This window comes from Crotalus tigris, unplaced genomic scaffold (genome assembly GCF_016545835.1).
Source record: "Crotalus tigris isolate CLP2741 ecotype Arizona unplaced genomic scaffold, ASM1654583v1 scf7180000024383.4638030, whole genome shotgun sequence".
NCBI lineage: Eukaryota > Metazoa > Chordata > Lepidosauria > Squamata > Viperidae > Crotalus > Crotalus tigris.
In genome coordinates, this window is record NW_024100553.1 from 2,524,323 (window position 1) to 2,544,768 (window position 20,446).

General features: G+C 38.0%; 1 protein-coding gene across 1 annotated transcript in view; it reads left to right on the forward strand.

The window, feature by feature from the left end:
- TAFA1 (TAFA chemokine like family member 1) overlaps positions 1-20,446 on the forward strand; it is a 401,883-nt gene that overhangs the window by 380,375 nt on the left and 1,062 nt on the right. Inside the window, exon 4 of the mRNA XM_039328677.1 lies at positions 10,508-10,632. Coding sequence (XP_039184611.1) covers positions 10,508-10,632 — 125 coding nt within the window. The remainder of the gene's footprint in view (positions 1-10,507; positions 10,633-20,446) is intronic.

Below are 20,446 nucleotides of genomic sequence, written 5' to 3' on the forward strand. Positions count from 1 at the left end.
ATGAAAATGCGCCAAAGTTTATCAACACTCAAAGTCCCTTTCTATCACCGTAGCTTCACAGGTTTTCCCCTCTTTCTAATAGTCAGTCTATTATAAAAACATCTGCTCTGTTCTGATGTAACTCTACAATGGTTGCAATTTTACTGTTAATTTGTTTCATACTTTAATAAGTAGATTAGTATAAGAGTTAATGATATAAATGGATAATTAAACAGGTGGTGGTATGAAAGAGTAGAATTTCAAATTATAAGTTCAACAAAGAAAAAACATAACTAAGAAGTATAAAACAATTTAAAGAAATCAAAGGAAAAGTGACCTCAAAAAAGATGCAGTAACTATGAAAATAAAAGAGGATGGCAAAGATTTGTTTAAAGTCTGCTCAAGGGTTCAAAGGACAGTTGTAAAGGGCTATTATAGATTGTTACAATTCATCTGAAAAGAAAGGTTCTTGCAGCGCCCCTGGGAAAACTGAGGATTGTCACAATGATGTCCAAGACCAACATCTGCTAAAAACACGCCTGTGCTCAAGTCACAGATTGGCATATCATTCTAATTATGGAGGGCTCAAATTTAACCCTGAGAGTCAATCTAAACCAGCCTTCATTTGGACTCCATGTTTGCTTCAGAGAACATGTCCTAGAACTTCCTTCTGGGGTATGTATTTCCTTTCTGGATGCCAATCTAACATGCTATGAATTGCCACATGTCATATGTCCAAGCATCATCATCAGGAGCTGGGGTTAAAGCCATAACATGAAGCTGCATATACAATGGATGGAAACTAAAGGAGAGAAGCAACCTAGAACTAAGGAGATATTTCCTAATGGTGAGAGCAACCAATGGAACAGCTTGCCTCCAAAAGTTGTGGGTGCTCCATCACTGGATGATTTCAAAAAGAGACTGGACAACCATTTATCTGAAATGGTATAGAGTCTCCTGCTTGAGCAGGGGGTTGTACTAGAAGACCTCCAAGGTCCCTTCCAACTCTGTTTTTCTATGTTCTATATGTGTGAATTATCTACAGTTTTTTTAATTTTTAATTTTCCTTTTTTTATTTTTCTAGGCTGTCAGATTCCAACTTTACAACTCCCAGAGCAAATTATTTCTGTCTGAGAAATGCATAGTATTTCAGTTGCTATATTATACTATTTATACTTTCTTTATGAATCTCCAAGTTCCCAGTACTCTGCGCCCACCATGACATTGTTATAAAATAAGGAAGGTATACCTGTATGTCATAAGAACACATTATATGCCCTTATTCAATTTTGATTAAATTTAGAAAGGAGAGTAAAGAAATAAGTGACTGGGTTATAAACATTCTAAACATCCAATTTTTATAGACCAGAATCTGCCTTCCAAAATGTTTTACCCATTCCTATGCTTTTTATTATTATTATTATTTTCCTCATATAAAGTCTCCATCAGTGACGAAAATCAGTCCCAGGGAGTTTAGATTTTTCTTTAATCTAATCCATTTAGAAAATAACTCACAATTTATTGAATGAAGAAGACAAAACAGATAGCTTTTCATTAAGCTAACAAACTCCTTTCTCATTTTTAGCAGCTAAAATGTGTTCTCTATTGAAATGGAATTTATTTTGCCCTTTGGTAGCGAGGATTAGATTAAAATGGAATACACTGCAACTGGTTTGCAATTTTTTCTGTACTAATATTTCAAGCGGTTCATCTACTAGCCTCCCCTTTTTTTTAATGGCTAGAAATAGGAGACCGGCAGTAATGCTTTGTATATTGTTACACAGAATGATGGAACAGGACATCTCAAATAAGAAGAGCAAAAATGGCATCCTATTTTAAACAGTACATTCTGGAACTATTTTAGAAATGTTTGCAGTCTCACTATGGCTCTGGAGCGGTAGTGGTGCAGTGGTTTAAAGGCAGTATTGCAGGCTAACTCTGCCCACAGCCTGGAGTTCAATCCTGACTTGCTCAATGTTTACTCAGCCTTCCACCTTCTATGATTAGTAAAATGAGGAACCAGATTGTTGGGGGCAATATGTTGACTCTGTAAACCACTTAGAGAGGGCTGTAAAGCACTATGAACCAATATATAAATCTAAATAATAAGAATAAAGTTGGAAGGGACCTTGAAGATCATCTAGTCCAACCTCATGCTCAGGCAGGAAACTCTACACCAGTGATGGTGAACCTTTTAGAGACCGAGTGTCCAAACTGCAACCCAAAACCCACTTATGTATCGTCAGGTGCTGGGTGGGTGTGGCCAATTGGGTGGGTGTGGCCTGTTGGGTGGGCATGGCTACGGTGGTAACGGCAGACTGGGTGGGACTAAAAAGTTCAATCAATCAACTTTGCGAGATCTTTTTTTTTCCTGAGAGAAGCTGAAATTGATTGATTGATTGAAATTTTTTTTTTTTGCACATGGTGGCGGAGGCCTAAAGTGAAAAGGTTTTATAAAACCCAGCTGAAGGCCTAGGACTGGGATGATGGTGCGTGTGCCCACAGAGAGGGCTCTGAGTTCCACCTGTGGCATGCGTGCCATAGGTTTACCACCACGGCTCTACACCATTTCAGACAAATGGCCATCCAGTCTCTTCTTAAAAACTTCCAGTGTTGGAGCATTCACAACTTCTGAAGGAAGGTTGTTCCACTGATTAATTGTTCTAACTGCCAGGAAATTTCTCCTTAGTTCTAAGTTGCTTCTCTCTTTGATTAGTTTCCATCTGTTGCTTCTTGTCTTGCCTTCAGGTGCTTCGGGGAATAGCTTGATTCCCTCTTGTTTGTGGCAGCCCCTGAGATATTGGAGCACTGCAATCATGTCACCCTTGGTCCTTCTTTTCATTAAACTAGACATACCCAATTCCAGGAATTATATACTTTAGTCTCCAGTCTCCTGATCATTTTTGTTGCTCTTCTCTGCATTCTTTCGAGAGTTTCAATATCTTGTTTAGATTGTGGTGCTATTGCTATTGCTACAATGTACAATTTTTGAAAATGGTTAAAGAATCCAGCATAAGGTTTCATTCCTGAGAGGTTGCCTTCACACAGTTCCTTGAAGGATAATTGACAGTTAAGCCATTTTTTTTAATTTCTAGACAAATAAAAAGGAAGAATAGCAATAGAAAAGGAAGTTATGATGACCAGCTGTCTGCAAGGAGTATAAATCTTTCCATTCCATACAGTCAGAGCTGAAGAAGCTTCTTGGATGAGAAGTGAAATGTCTTCAAAGACAAACAAGAAAGTCTAATTGCCTCATGAAAAAACATCTTGGGGAGGTTATAGCAATTCTCAATTAGGTAAATAAAAATTAGATTACGATGACCTTTTAATATCAACAAGCTACTTTAAAGATTTTAGAAAATTGTCAGATATAACATAATTTTGAAGAGTAATGCTGGGGGGAATTATATGTAAAGATACCCACATGTCAAGCTCAACTCCTAATTACTGCATAAATGCAGTTTTCTTGGCAGTTTTATGGAACTTGCCTTTTTCTGGAAAGCATTTTATCTTCCTGGTCTAGTCTAAAATCCTAGAATTCCCAGGTCCTCCCTCATCCAAATATTACTCAACCTGCTTAGCTTCCTATATTAGGCAGCCTAGCTAGATGCTACCATCTACTAAAGCTGAGAGGCATGAATCCTTTAGAAATAATAAATGTGAGTGAGATGAATTGGAATGAAAGTCCATGGAGAAGGATTGAAGGCGCTATTAGTATCTCTGATGGACTGCATAAGCTTGAATGACTACTAGATGGTAACAAAGTAATATCAAAAAGTTGTGTTTTTTTCCACCACTACCCATTCTGGATCTTTGCAGTCAAAATGTGGTAGTTTTAAACTTTAGGTGGATTTTCAACTATCCTTCATTGGCAGAAAAAAAAACCTATTGATCTCCTATCTTTCAAACTCTCTGTGTCCTCTATTTTCAATTTAAAAAATAAAATTAATAAGTTATCTTACTTGAATAATTGGCATATATGTAGCTACCCTGCATATCATTTTAAAATCTGGACTGAAAGCAGTGTTATGAATGGGAAGTAAGTTGAAGATCATACCAGTTTTAGGAGATGAAATATCTGATTGATGAAAGCTCAGATCAGTATATTCATGCTAAATGGCAATATGACTCAGGTATTTTATTTCAAATATTCTGTTATGAATCGATTGGACATAAGAATTGTCCTTCCACAAATGGGAGAAGACTGGGAGAAATCATTTTCTCATATTTAGTCTTTCTCCTAGAGTTCCACATGCATTGTTCATATTTCTCCTATCCTATGGAGTAAACTTTTAGGAAGCATGGTAAGATTCTGGGAAAAATAAAGCTGTGAAATATTTTACTCACTCCATATCCAACAGGATGAAGTCTATGGATCCACATCAAGATAAATCCATATCCAAATATCAATCTAAGACTGAAATATTGTCTAGACACCATGTGCTTAATAAGATATTGATATCATTCAGTTATTAGTTCTCAAGTCAATATTTTAAGTGGAGAAATAACATGTGTCCTAAGTATCATGGTTCCGACTGAAAGAGACAAAAACTGTAAAACAGAACTCTGAGGCTTGGAAATTCCTCAAAGAACATGTTTATTGGTTACAAAGTATAGGCACAGTCAAAAGTGAAACAAGTTTGAATTTCTAACTAAAAATTACCCAGTTACAAAGTATAATGTCCCACCCTCAAAACTATGCAACCAATTATGTTCCCCAATATATTCATTTGGCAAGCTTTCTTATACAACGCCCAGTCCCTTGACCTTGGTTCCCATGGGACAGAAGTTTATTTTTACTAGCAAAGCACCAGGGCAATCCCCCCTCCCTCTGTTCTATGTGGCAACCTAGAATGAGGGTGGAAAAATGGCCACAGCCAGGCTCATTGTAGAGTTGACACTAAGGCATTGGTACAAATAACCAGTTTTGAAAAAGTCTGAATTTCTTTTTTCTTTAAAGACTGTCAGTTTTTCAAGCCAGATTGAACAAACCATCAATAATAAGGACTTATTCAAAATCCTTCTGTTAGAGGCACTTTCTTTTTGAAGCTACTTTCAGATATGGCATTATTTCTAGAAAACAGGTGTTTACTTCAAAACAGTTTCAAATCTAATCATAATGCCCCTGTATTTTCTTGGGCAACATCTTCTCAAATTTCTTCTGCCTAGGAAAGCTATAAGCCCCATTCCTGTGATGCAGAAGATATCCAACCTCAGGCATTCTCGATGCTGAAAAATTGGATTAGACTTCAAGCCTGCAGGCATTGTCATCCACAAGTTTGTTTTGGTTTTTTCTTCTGTCGGTATAATTGACATTTATACTATCCATTTAATTTGTAGGAATAACCTGTAGCCCTGTTCATATTTCTATTAAAGATGTCTTCTGGGCTGATGTGCCTGCATTTATAATGTATCCTTTGCTTGTCACAAGGGAATGTTTATGTTAAAGGTGAGGTGCCAGCTGCAGGTTTTATGAGATGCCTGACTATTTGTTTGCTGTTTTAATCAAGTTCACCTATAATAGGATTTGGTTCCATTCAGGTACAGCTATCATAAATAACAAGAAAACTCTGCAGAGGATTTTCTCTTTTCTTCCTTTTGAAGTTATATTATCTGTGAACATTCTTAACAGGTGCTGCGCACACAGTCATACATGCATTTCTGGGCTGAGGCAGCCAGTATTCAAATGTGTTAATGTTGGACCTCAACTTCCATCATCATGCTTGGAGCTGATTTGAAGAGACACAATTCACCACCATTTCCATTAAACATATTCTATTCAGATTAGTACATTACGTGTGATCTGGTTAATAAAATGTTGTTACAGCAACTGAATATTCCATTGCTTCTTAATAGTCCAGGATAGACATTTCACAATTCACCAGTGGGAGATTATTTCCTATTCAGTCAGTTGTTTTTGAGTGATCTCCCTGTGTAGCTTCTTTCCAATTATCAAGAGGAAGCAAGTGGTTTTGTGTATGTGTGTAGGAGAGAAGCAGGGCATGGGAGGGGGGACAGTTTGAAATGTAGAGCAAACAATACACTGAAGTTGTCCAGTGAATCCATTTAAATAATAAAAAATAAAGCTATTTATTTACCTTCCCTTATAAGCATACAGTGAACATGAAGAAAATATTGTATATATATTAGGTATCCATAGTTCTGTCTCATTCAAGAAAGATGAAGTAGGAGTGTGTCTTCTGTCATCAGTTGTTTTCTTCATTTTATTTTGAATTCTCCTTGAACAACTTTTAATATCTCATGATATATTAACCACTTATGGTTTCCTATTATTTCTGCCTATAAAATATCTCTTTTGCTGACAACCATAAAAGGGTTTTTGGGCATAGTCTGGGTTTATATCAATTCTATATTCTCACTATGGCACATCTAACATAAAGATTTCTGAAAATTACTGTATATTGAGTTTATCATACGACACCCATCCATGCCACTTAAGTCTCAGGTTATGTCCTCGTAACTCTAAAAGTCTTTTATTTCTTAGCAATACCCATTGTTTCATCCAAATCAAACAATAAGCTGCAAAATATAATGTCAGATCAAGTAAACCCATTCTTTTTTCTTTCCTTTGTATTCTGTTACATTGTATATTTAACTTGTGGCTCCCTTGCCATAATTAGATATTATTTTTTAGCCAGGGTTTAAATGGTGCATTTGTTATTAAAACAGGTATTGTGTGCAACAAAGAGATCATACGAAGCAAAACATTCATCTTTATCACAGAAATTCTCCCCAGCAATGACCATTGTAGTGTCTCCCATTTTAGAAATTCTTTGAAATAATACAATTCATATTTGTCATAGCAATACCCCCAAATTTCATTTCTTCTCACTTTTAAAACCAGCTTTCTCCATCACTTTTATTTGAGCATCTATTTTCATAATTTGTTAACATCTTCATGTTCTGATTATTAATTTTAAAATCTGCTAGTATATCACATTCTTTTAATTTTTCTATTAATATAGAATAGAATTTTCTATTCTATTCCCATTAATGGAGCATCCAAAACCAGCACCAAATCTTCAGCAAATGCTGATAAATGCTCCAACACTGGAAGTTTTTAAGAAGAGACTAGACAGCCATTTGTCCGAAATGGTGTAGGGTTTCCTGCCCGAGCAGGGGGTTGGACTAGATGACCTCCAAGGTCCCTTCCAACTTTACTACTATTATTATTATTATTAACAATTATTTGTCCTTTCTGTAAATCAGAAAGTGTGTAATTCAATTTTACCCATTTTATAACATTATCTCCAAAATTATTCCAAGATCTTGAACAGGAAAGCTCAGATGAAATTGTCAAAGACCTTCTCTGTGTCTAAGAAAATCAATGTAGCTTGCTTTTCATTATGTTGCTCCAAATATTGCAAAATGTCCACCACATTTTAATATTATCCCTTAAGTGTCCTTTAGGTAAAACCCACATTGATCTTCATTAATAAATTTTTGCAAAATTATTTTCAATCCCCTCAGCCAAAATCATTGTAAACAACTTAACAACTTAACTTAATTCAATAATGACATCACCTGACTCTCAATGACTCCTGCTGGCTCACAACAGTCCAACAAACAAATTACAGTAAAAATCAATAAAACATTAAAAAAATAAAACATGGCAAGTACAATGAAACTAGGGGGTCTCACTCTTTCTGGGGGAGCCTGATTTCTTTCCACATATAATATAGACTTCCACCATTTCCTTTCCCCTCGTGACTCTCAGGAGATCCTGGTGAAGCTTCTGCCCCAGCTGACCCATGGTTTTGGGAGGGGAAGGGTAACAAAGATAGCACAGATGAGGCAAACTGCATCCCTCTCCCTATTCCAGTCTGCCCTCAAGGAGCCCTTCCCTCCAGGGAAAAAGGGGGCTAACCCATCAACCGCTGGCATCACCCCCCAGCCATTTCTACCTTGACAACAGGCATCCAAGTTGCTCCTTTGTTCTTCCATCACTGGGTACCACCATTAAGAGATTTCAAATTCCAAAGCAGCCAATGGTTGCTCACCTGTGAGGCCTTGTTACCAGCCACTTAGGCACAGATGCCAGAGGGAGGTGAGAAAGAAGGTAGAGATATGTATCCAATGGGTTTCTGGGAAATGTAGTTGGAAGGTGTGATGGTGTTGAGGCATCCAAAACTTTGCCAAATTTCAGTCCCACAGGAGCCACAGATCCTAGATTTTGGACATATTCTGTAAATTAGCTTATTGTACATTGATTCAAAAATGGTGATGCACCATTCCAACTAATTGAAGATTACAAAGTATAAAACAGACATGAGGATAATATATTATAGATTAAGATATATATCCATGCACATGTACATAATGCTGGAGCTATTGCAGGCTAATTCTCTTGGCAATCACCCACATTAATACCTCTGTAGAAAACAAGTGACCAATTTTTAAAAAATAATTATTCTTTAATCAGCTTTCAACTGCCTGCCTTCCATGCTGATATCAGCTGAACTGAAGCCAGTTTAAGGAATAACTGTATGGTTTTCAAGATTTGACAATAATGCTGACCAGGTCCTCTGTCTTGGTAGCAGTTACATGACCTCCAGTTAGTAGATTTCTCTGTTTCTTTATCCTTCCCACCCCTGTTTGGGAAAGCCAGTTCCAATTGCTTTCTTTTTTCATGAGCAAACAGCGTCCAGCAGTCACAGAAGCATTCAATCGGAAAGTAACTTGGAGGTCATCCAATCCAACTTCATGCTCAGGCTAAGAGTTGCTTATTCAAAATGAGATTTTCACTAGTCGATTCCAGTTTTTAGTGTTTCTTTTTCTTAAGTTATAAAAGTAATCCTGGCAAGTTCTTGTCAATTTTATCCTAAATAGTCTGACAGATTGAATGCAATCACAATCTTCCAGTCCCATTTGTATATTCCTGTAAAAAAAGTTTCAAGAAGCCCAAGAATCTTGGACAGGTTCCAGTTCAAGAGCATTGGGGGAGGGGAGTGATCTTTGGGAAAGGAAAGAGGGAGGAGATTGAATGTGCAGTTTCCCTTTCCCCCCCATCACCTTTATATTTGTCAGTAAGAGGCCTGGGGATCCTGGATCCCGGATTTTGAATGCATTCTGTAAATTAGCCTGTTCTACATTGATTCAAAGATTATTGCCCTCTGATGCACTAATTGCAAAGGAAGGGCCATTGAAAACCAGGATCTGTATAGTCAGTGGAGCAATGTTAGCCTGCTGAACCTCTCAGAGGCCTTGCCTTTAATGAGTTGCTGCATAGCAGACAGTCTGAGCAACACCACTCCTGCCAGCCAGAGTTGAAAAATAGTACTTTGAACATGGAACCAGAAAAAAAATGGAGTGCAGGTAGAAGCTGTTTGCATGGTTTGCTACACAGAGCTTGAAGATGACATCAAGACTTCATTTAAGGATGTTGTCCTTGCATTGGGAGGAGCAGGATACGCAGAAGAATCCAGTAGGCATCAGTATATCAACTAAATGCGTAAAGAACCAGGATTTCTTTATCTGGAGTTAAATAGTCCTTGTATAGATTTAGGCCACTGTACCTTCCCCTATACAAGCAATTTTGAAACAATTTCTTGTCAGTGTATTTCTTGTAAAATAATACAACACCCTCCCCTTTCATTTGATAAAAATATACTAGCAAAGAATTACTGGCAAAGAATGAATCTAGTTCCCAAAAGAAGCTGTAAATTGTATCATAGTTTTCATATCACACTATCGTATTTCAATTGCTCTCAGAATTGCAAATGGTAATAACAGAGTGTGAGCTTTCATATTCCGAAGCATTGCAATAAAATAATACAATTTTAAACCATTTTTTCCTACAATGCATGTCTCCTGTAACACTGGTTAGTGTATCAAGGCACCCGATAGCTTGGGAGGTGTTATTTGTGCAATCAAGATAGATATCAAAGGATCCGAGGAGACACATATGTTTATCTCCTGCTATGAGGTCATCTCACATGGGCTCATTTTACCTCTTCACCAAGAATTATAGCATCCTCAGCAGACAACCTTTCCACTTTGCAAAAGCTCCTTGAATGCTTTTAGAATGCTTGCAAGGGATGTTCACCTGAATAAAAAAAAGATTTCCTGAATTGATGGGAGTCTGGGGGAGATATTTTTCATGATGTACAGGATGTTTCTCACAGCAGCAGGGTACATAAACTAAACATAAATCTGTTTACAAAGCCTGTGATCCATATACATGGTGTCCTCCGAACTGAGTTGCACTGCTTGATCGAAGAGCTATCATGTCTCTACTTTTTCACTCAGAGTGGATTATGTTCTTTTTCCACCCTGTGGCTCTTCTGAGGTTCTCATTTACACCTTCTTTTTTATCCCATTAGTGGACTGATGACCTATCATCTCTTGGAGCATTCTAGGCCTGCACTCAGTCAGCACTAAAGGATGTGGATTTGATGCAGGACTGAATGAGCTCTGTTCATTTGGGAAGCCTCTTCTTGATGAAGTAAAGTAAACTGGTGGGAGGCAGCAAGGTTCATTCACAAATGCTTTGTCCATTCTCTTTCAGCATCAATAGTCATTGGGAAATGGTGGTGTGAGATGGAGCCCTGCCTAGAGGGTGAGGAATGCAAGACATTACCTGACAATTCAGGATGGATGTGTGCAACTGGCAATAAAGTCAAGACTACCAGAGTAAGTTTATGCTTTCCTTATCACTGGATGTTACAACACTGTAGGTTCACATAGCAAAATACTTTTTTTTTCTTTTAACAACCCTGAAATCCCTTGCATCAGGATGGAGTTGGGGTGACTGAATGGAGCTTAACATTTACTGGCTGGATGCCCTTCCTGACACCTACAAGGAGTTCACAGCAAATATTTTCTCCTTGCGTCCAGAGAGAGAGAGAAATATCTGCCGCTACCTAGAATCAAACTCACAACCTCCTGATTGTGAGGCCACCATGCCACTCTCCTAGCAAAATACGTTTAATTGGTCGCAATAATATTGGTGCAAAATGGAAGTGGCTACCACGTGTGTTCGTTCTTCCCCTGCTTTTGAATGAGAGCATTTTCCTTTCTGGCTTTCTCAAATGTTCCATGCTTAGTCAGAGATAGAAATCAGTACTATGAAAACTTGTTGGGGAGCTTTAACTCCAAACATCATGAATTTGGGTGCAACATAATGTTGGGTAAGATCCAAAGTGGCCTGATTTGGAACACTTTCAGAAATAGAATTAAAACACATGTTATTCTCTATTTGCTAAAAAAGAAGAAGAATTCATTGATTCCCTTTGCATGGTAGGACCTATAGAGTCATCCTCTCATAGGACCATAACTTGTCCTGTTTGCCAACTATACATGATCATCGGTGGTTCAGACATGCTGAAGCCATTTCTAAGATCTCTCAACAATTGCAAAAGAAACTGGCAGACTGTCACTTCCTCTCCCACCCATATATTTTTTTAAGGTGGGAGTTACCAAGAGCAATACATTCTGCTTCGTATGATCTTTTTGTTGCACACATATATATATGGCAAAACCTAAAAAAGAGTTCAATTGTCATAGTGCAACTCTAGGGCTTTATTACTATCTTGGAACTGGGAAAGGGCAGTTAATTATTATCAGTTTTCACAACTTTGGATTGTTTGGAGTGAAAAGTGTATTCCTCTGAGTTAGACACTAGACTAGAGTAAGAGTTATAGTTACAGAATTCTTTTGACATATTAATCCATTCTTGACCCAGTTAAGCAAGATATGAGAACAAGACCATTTTTCTGTGTTCTGTGCTAATGCGGCTTCGGCTTTGTTCAGAAAATTTCAGCAAACATTCTGAACAATAGGTGTCTCAATAGAAGGAGAAATCTATGAATATAAAAATGTGATTGATTATGTCTTAAAATTATGGTCCTTTCTCTCATATCAGAGGTCTTGAGTCTCAGAATTAGAACATCTAGATTAGACGTGGTAAACCATTTTTTTAAATAGACATATAGTATGTCCACCTAATATAGACTTTCTTCACCTTCTTTCCAATGCAATTTACTATTTAAGCATGAAGAATCATATAGCTTTTAGAGGACTGATTGTACCATTTCAGAAGAACATGTTTCATATACATTTTCAGTCCATCCATGTTTCATACAGTAATCTATATATAAGGTTCCTTTCATTCTCTTTGCATATTTTCTGCTTCTCACTAGCTGTGGATTAATACCTAACATCTCAATTTCTTTTTTAGGCATTCGGAAGCTTTGTTAATATTCAAATATATGGCTTATTCTACTGTGTATGGATTATTGGATTTCATTTCAATTAAATTCCAGAGATATCTACCTAAATGTTTCAAAATAGAGTAACACTTCTACCCCACCATGTCCTGTATTTTTATTTTTTTAATCTTTTTTTGGCAGGACTTTGTTTCCGTAACTTTGCTTAAAGTAAGCTATGCATTTCGATGTTTTGATTGATTGCTTGAATATATTGCAGAAAGTGCTGCTATTTGTGAGGATAACTTAATGCAGTGAACTTAAGGAGGAGCATCTCAGCCAGCGGTATATAATGGTTGAGTCAACACAACATATATCTTTTGAAATACATGCTGTAGGATACATTCAGAAATGACTTGGAGCATGGCTGGCTCAGGAATTCTGGGAGTTGAAGTCCACAAGTCATAAAAGAGCCAAAGTTGCCTACCCCTGACTTGGAGCCTCAGAAGGCACTAAGTATTATGGTGAGGGATTGTACTTCCTGGTATAGACAAGACTAGGGAAAACAAGGGAGTAGCACCAGAGGAATTGGTGAAGCACTTTATCCGATTTCATTTACATTTAAATTCAGTACAAGTAGTTAAATATAGCTATTACAGTTAATCTTCAGCCCTATATGTAATAATTTCTCTTCAGTCACCTTATAAATTCAGTTCACCTTTGGGAGGTTGGGAGCTCTATTCAGACTCGCAGAAGCCACAACCAGCCCCGGGCCTCAAATTATGCCCCTTTACATTGCTTTGCTTACTTCTTTTATTGAAGATGGTTTATTGAACAACCATTCTAGGCTTTCTTTAGGAAGAAGAGCAAAATAAAAAAAATGTATATCAACCCGCAAGCAGTTTGGGTCAGAGACTATTTTGAAAGTGATTTTTAAAAACCTGGCAAACTGCATCCTGAAAGGGGAGGCTATTAAGCCCCCACAAAATTAGACAGCATCAAGGAAGCAAGAACTACCTTGACTTCAGGAAGATCTTTTTAATGCTAGTATTAGAAAGGACAAGAGGAATTTCCAACCCTCATGAGTTCATTCAGGCAAAGCTGGAGGGGGGACTGGAGGCTAAAGCATATAAGAAACAGCTGTTGGAATTGGGTATGTCTAGTTTAATGAAGAGAAGGACGAGGGGGGACATGATAGCAGTGTTCCAGTATCTCAGGGGCTGCCCCAAAGAAGAGGGAGTCAAGCTATTTTTCAAGGCGCCTGAAAACAGGACAAGAAGCAACGGATGGAAACTAATCAAGGAGAGAAGCAACCTAGAACTAAGGAGAAACTTCCTGACAGATAGAACAATTAACCAGTGGAACAACCTGCTTCCAGAAGCTGTGAATGCTCCAACACTGGAAATTTTTAAGAAAAGACTGGACAGCCATTTGTCTGAAATGGCATAGGGTTTCCTGCCTGAGCAGGGGGTTGGAATAGATGACCTCCAAGGTCCCTTCCAACTTTACTATTGTTGTTGTTGTTGTTGTTGTTGTTGTTATTATTATTATTATTATTATTATTATTATTATTATTATTATTATTTGAAATGCTTCTTCCTAGTTTTTTTTGCTACCCGGGCTGGGTTGTTGCTTAAGAGATAAGCTGCCATTGAGATAACCTGCAGTCTCTTCATTGTTTATGTCTTCTCTCCCATTATCTTCCCAACATCTGTACAATTCCTCAGTGGAACATGGTAATCATTGTTACAGCATGCAATTGCAATTTTAATCTAGGGGTTCTTTCATTAGAAGAAAAGAGAAACCATGCCATATTGTCCCTACATCCTGCTTGGCATATGTGCACCTCCATTTATTTAAAACAGGGAAGTGCAACCTGCAATCTTTACCCTAGAGTCCTTCCAAATATCGCTGCTGAATTGTACTTTTTAATGTGACAGAAGGGAGAAAATATTGAATACGTGGGAAGCTGATTATACTACTTCTTTAATCAATTTCATTTAATTACATTATCATTAAATCAAATATCATTTATGACCTTCTCCCAGCCGCTTCTTTGCCCAAACTGTGCATGTTACCTGGGAGTAAAGTCTGCTACAGTCTACTTCAAGGCCAAGGGCAGCCCTCACTTTAATAATAATAATAATAATAAAGTTGGAAGGGACTTTGGAGGTCATCTAGTCCAACCCCCTGTTCAGGCAGGAAACCCTATACCATTTCGGACAAATGGCTGCCCAGTCTCTTCTTTAAAACTTCCAGTGTTTAAAAAAGTTCATTCCTGCTGCAGTGGAATAAAAGGAGGAAACTCTGCTGTCTGTTTTCCTCCTCCCCACTGAAGTTCTTGGAAAACTGAAATGATACCTTTAGACTGGATTGGCATCCTATATAACCGCAAGGAAACATTTAATGCTTTCCTTTCTTCAGTAGTTCTTTCTACTACCTTGAAAACACCCTTAATTATTTCCTAATGAAAATGAAGCATTGTTTTAACAGCTGCTAGCCTATTTGGCAATCTTCTTTGATGTCCCTGGGCCTCCTGGGTCAAGCTAAGCACTCTCATTCATTTACTGAAATTAACAAAAATCAGAAGTTAACAAAGAAAATATTCTGGGCAATAGAAAACCTATTCCAGCACCAGCTTTGAGTCACTTGTTGACCTATTTTATTTCCTTCTGACAAAAGAGGAGCTATTTAGAGCTCACTTTTGCCATCAAAAGCTGAATGAGTACAAAACATCTCTTCAGTGACTTCGAGCATTTCAGGAGAACAAGGTGTACGACAAGAGTCTGATGTCAAAGTTCAGGCTTTTATGCTTAGAAGGAGCAAACTCAAATAAAAAAAACCATTTTTCTGCCTCTGTTCATGTGCCATTTAACCATCAATCTCTCCTCCTCCAATATCTGTGGGGTTTTCTTCTATGGATCTGCACAGCAAGCCATCTTCTGCCTGGAGCTACCTCTTTATCCCACATACCGTACCTTAGGAAAAAAAACTTTCCTAGACAGGCATGACACTCTCTAATGAAAATGGCCATGTTTTCTCCTCCACTGAATTTTCCTCAGATATTTGCCATGTTTCCAAACTGGCTTACCAAACAAAGTGAATCCATTTTCACTTCTAGGAGCACCATTAACAAAGAAAGACCCTCACACAGGAGATAATTGGTCCACTAAATGACATGGCACTCAGTTAAGCACACAACGAAAAATGACATGGTGATTAAGCAAGCACCAATACATAACAATCACAGCTAAGGCATGCTGGGTGTTAAGCAATATTGACATCACTGATCTGTTTCATCTTGATTTATAAAATTATTGTCAGTGGTTGAAGTCTTATTTCAGTTTTCACCTGATGAGTGAAGTAAAAGGATTGATCTCTTAGGCAGAAAAGGTGTTTATTTTCTTGGTGCAGGGTGGACTTCTCCATCATGCAGCTAGTGTTGGACTAAGATTGGAGAGACTAAGGTTCAGATTCATTCTCAATTATGGAGGCTTATTGGTTGACTATTGGAGCGTCACTGTCTCTCAGTCCAGCCTAATTTATAGATTATGGCTGAGAAAATAAAATGAAAGGAAAGCCCCTTATGAGAACTTCTTTCAACTCAGAGGATACAAATCTAAAAGACGAACAATAAACATATCTAGGCTAGAGGATGAGAAGGGGAAAAGCCAGCTCAAAACCACGGAAGGGAGATAAATTGGGATAATATGGAAGGCTCTTTCTTCCTCCTCCCCCTGTTTATCCCACCCTGTCTATATACTGTAAATGGGATAGGAACTTAGCAAGAAGGACACATGAAGACAGTAGAGAAGACAATGTTTGATTGACCCAGAATAGGAACCTACTTGACATTGAAAAGTAGTAGACAAATCCTTATATTTTGAACTTGTTCAAAAATCAGCAAAATGTGTGCCTTCTTCAAACAGAATGTTTTTCTAAGGAATCTCCTGGGAAAAGAGAGCATTTCAGAGGAAGAAAAAAACATCCCTTTGGGCTCCATCAATGCTGCTACAGATCATGATAAGAATTGAGGTGGTGGTGGTGGTGATGCTGTCAGATCCATCTACCTGACCAATCCCCCAAATTGTATTTAACATCCAGGACTGACGTGAATAAACTTTAACCTTCATTGTCATTTTTTACTGTGGGCACATGAAATTTGCTTGCTTGCTTTCAAAGGTATACACATACATAACACACATTTAAACATGTATAAACCTGCACCTTTACTGATAAATAATATATGAATATGAATCAATGTCCATCTAGAATACATAGTGGAAAGAGGAAGCCTTAGAGTTCACAGGTTTAATACTGTAAATGTACCTGCGTATACATTGTGCGTAGCAGCAAATGATTCATGAACATAGTGGGAAAGGTACTGGACAAAGAGACAATGGATGCATTTGGGGAATGAGAAACAGTTTTGTTGGTGAAATGAAATTAAATGAAATGTATCTGTGGAGATTCTCAGTCATCCAGGTCATAGTTGTCCCAAAGGTGCTTTTTTTTCTTCAAAAGGCAACTGGACTGTTTTTTTCTTTGAGGAAGAAGAAAAAAAATTCACTTCTCATCTAAGAAGCTTCATTACTTCAGATGGCAGGGAGATGGAAGGATAGATACTGACAGTTGAGACTGAATGGAAGGGCGATAGAAGGATAGCTTTTGATAGGATGGTGGGGGAGGGGATATGGAAGAATTGTATTTCCTTGCAATCATCTGTTTATTAGCATTCTCTGAGAACTGTTGAGGCTACTTGGGGGTTTATTTGTGCCTTCAGGGTCACCTGAATCAGGGGGCAATTGGTTGTGGAATCTTCTTGAAACAGTTGCAAGGGCTGTGTTGTAAACTCTACATTTTATAGAGTCCACATTTTGGATTGAGAGTCCATATTTTGGGTAGAGAGGACCATTAGTTTAAAAGAGGGATAAAAGAACACATCTGTGTTTGTAGAACTGAAACCCTTTCTCAACAGAGAGGGAGGAACAAGACACCACCTATCTCTACTTTACAATGCAGCCTTTGCAGCTGTTCCAAGAAAATCCCACAACGAATTGCACCCTGATTCAGGTGACCCCGAGGGCAGAGATAAACCTTCAAGTGGCCACAACAAACCTCAGAGAGTGCTAATGACCAGATGACTGCAAAGAAATGCAATCCTTCTAACCCCACCCACCCCCACCATCCTATCAGAAGCTATCCTCCCATCCCCCTACCATTCAGCCTCAACTGTCAGTACCTATCCTTCCATCTCTCTGCCACCAGAACTGGCCAAGCTTCTTGGATGAGAAGTGAAATGTTTTCTTCTTCCTCCTCAAAGAAAAAACAGCCCAGTTGCCTTTTGAAGAAAAAAAGCACCTTTGAGACAAATGAAATGTACGTTCATTGTCCCACTGATTAACAGAAGAAAAGTAAGTCAGGCAAAGTAAATATCTCTCTTATGGGTTGAATAAATCCAAGATTTCTTACTGGAGTATGTAAGTGAAGAAGATATTCAATACAAATTTGTATCACAGCAGAATACAGGTTTATGTCTGGTTGCTTCTAAAGCAATTGTCTCTTTTCCATTCCTTTTCCATTCCCCTCTCTCCAACAAGAGCTATGTGCCTACTCTCTTTCTCTCTCTCTCTCTCACTTTCTCTTTCTTGTTCGCATTCTCTCTTTGCATATATATGTTCCATTCCCAGGACTATAGTCTATGCCTCTGATAAATTGGATTGTGATCCAGCAAACATATCTGATAATTACATTGTTAGTCTTCAGATGCCACAAGACCATTTTTTGTGTGTTTTTTTTTACTGCAAAACACCACCAACTGAAACTTCTCCATAAACTCATCTTGTGGCTGCCGTTTTTCATCAAAACTGGATGAAATTTGCATAAAGTCACAAAACAGAGTTATAAAGCAAAGAATTGTGATCTTTTCAGGTGGCTGGCAATTTTTTCGCCAGGCTATCATAAAATGTTGCTAATGGTTGCATTATAATACTACAATATCCATGCTTTTTCAAAACATATGTATAATGATGAAATTAAAATATTGTAAGAAACTGGCAATAGGGCCACATTTTTGAGATTTTCTGGGAAAATCCAGCAAAGCAGGGGGAACCACCCAGAATTATTGGGAGTCAGAAGGAATAGATAATAAATACATAAACTGACCAATCAGTCATTCTAAATCTTACTGATAGAAAATAATCATCATCATCATCATCATCATCATTTGCCTGTAAGCAAAAACTGGTGGGATCATAAAATAGAGAAAGTCATAGAAAATGATAAAATTAAACTGCTCTGGGACTTCAGAATTCAAACAGACAAGCACCTGCAACATAACATCCCAGACTTAACAATTGTCGATAAGAAAGACAAAAAAGTCTGGATAGTGGACATGGCAGTCCCTGGAGACAGCAGAATAGATGAGAAAGAACTGGAGAAGATAACAAAATACAAAGATCTACAAATAGAAATAGAAAGACTATGGCAAAAGCAAGCAAGGGTAGTACCAATAGTAATAGGCTCCTTGGGTGCAATCCCAAAACAACTGGAGCACCACTTGAACACCATTGGCATTGACAAATTTGCTATTAGGCAATTGCAAAAGGCGGCCTTACTAGGAACTGCTTCCATCCTGCGACGATATCTGTAATACCATCAAACATCCACATCTGCCTATCCCAGGTCCTGGGTAAGGACTCGATAGGTAGACAAAATGCCAAATCCAGTCTGAACATCTGGCTGACTGTGCGATGATCGATAATAATAATAATAATAATAATAATAATCAATTGCAAAAGGCGGCCTTATTAGGAACTGCTTCCATCCTGCGACGATATCTGTAATACCATCAAACATCCACATCTGCCTATCCCAGGTCCTGGGTAAGGACTCGATAGGTAGACAAAATGCCAAATCCAGTCTGAACATCTGGCTGACTGTGCGATGATCGATAATAATAATAATAATAATAATAATAATAATAATAATAATAATAATAATAATAATAATAATAATGTTGAAGGGACCTTAGAATCATCTAATCCAGACCCCTGCTCAGATAGGAAACCCTATACCATTTCGGACAAATGGCTGTGCAGTCTCTTCTTAAAAACTTCCAGTGTTGGAGCATTCACTGCTTCTGGAGGCAGGTTGTTCCATTGATTAATTGTTCTAACTGTCAGGAAATTTCTCCTTAGTTCTAGTTTGAGTCTCTCCTTGATTAGTTTCCATCCGTTGCTTCTTGTTCTGCCTTCAGCTGCTTTGGAGAATAACTTGACTCCCTCTTCTTTGTGGCAGCCCCTGAAAAACTTGCCAGCTTCTCATATGAGAGGGAGGGAGGGAGGGAGGGAGGAAGCAGCCTAACCTCTCTAAGATTTGCTGCCATTTTTCTCAACTCAATTAAAATCTCTGTGAAAGCGCTAACAGGCCTCGCTGACAAAGTTCTCATGAATTCCTGCTACTGTAAAAAATGTTCCTGACCTTTTGTACAAATGTTAGCTTTCTCTCTCTCTCTCTCTCTTAAATGACTGACTACCTTTGTTGATTTCAGCATGACAAGGTGCAAGAGTGGGTACTGACACATATAATGATGTGCAACTCTTTTTTTTTTCCCTTACAAAGAACCATTCTGGCTATTTTTTAGAGTTCTATTTCCCCAGGATAGTTTTAGAAAATTGCAAACTGAAAGGCTCACTAGAATTTTTTAAAGGCACTCAAAAAAAAAAAAAAAAAAGATGTATTCCCTGAAACCGATTTCTTCTAGCTTGGCCAAATCTTAGCCCCAATCTACCGCAAAGGCTGATGGCTGCTGAATATTGTTGCCTCATTCATACAAACAGAATTTCAGGGACCTGAATGATAGTTTATGTTCGATATAAGATCAAACATTTGCCTCTGAAAGCAAAGGAAGTTCAAAGGGTGGTCCCTGTGTACAGAAATAAAGGCAGGGCAGGAGATGGCAGAGGAAGAATGTCTTCTACAGGTTGGTATTTCAACAGCAGCCACAAAGAAAATTTTGACTGGCAGATGTTATCTCCAGCAGGCAACAAAGAAATGGCAGTAGAGGAACAGCACCTTAAGGCTGAATGGTCCTGCAAAGAGGTCACCAATCCTACTCAGCTTTTCTCCATGTGAATCAGATTTGGGGGGAGAGAATACAAGGACTTCTTTCTTGGGATAGACTGAGAGAGAAATCCTGGTATTATTAATTTTTTTTTTTTTGTCCCCCTAATTTTCCACTTGTCTCTGGTCTGATTTTGAACACACTGTCTTGGCTACTTTTACCTTGGCTATGCAGC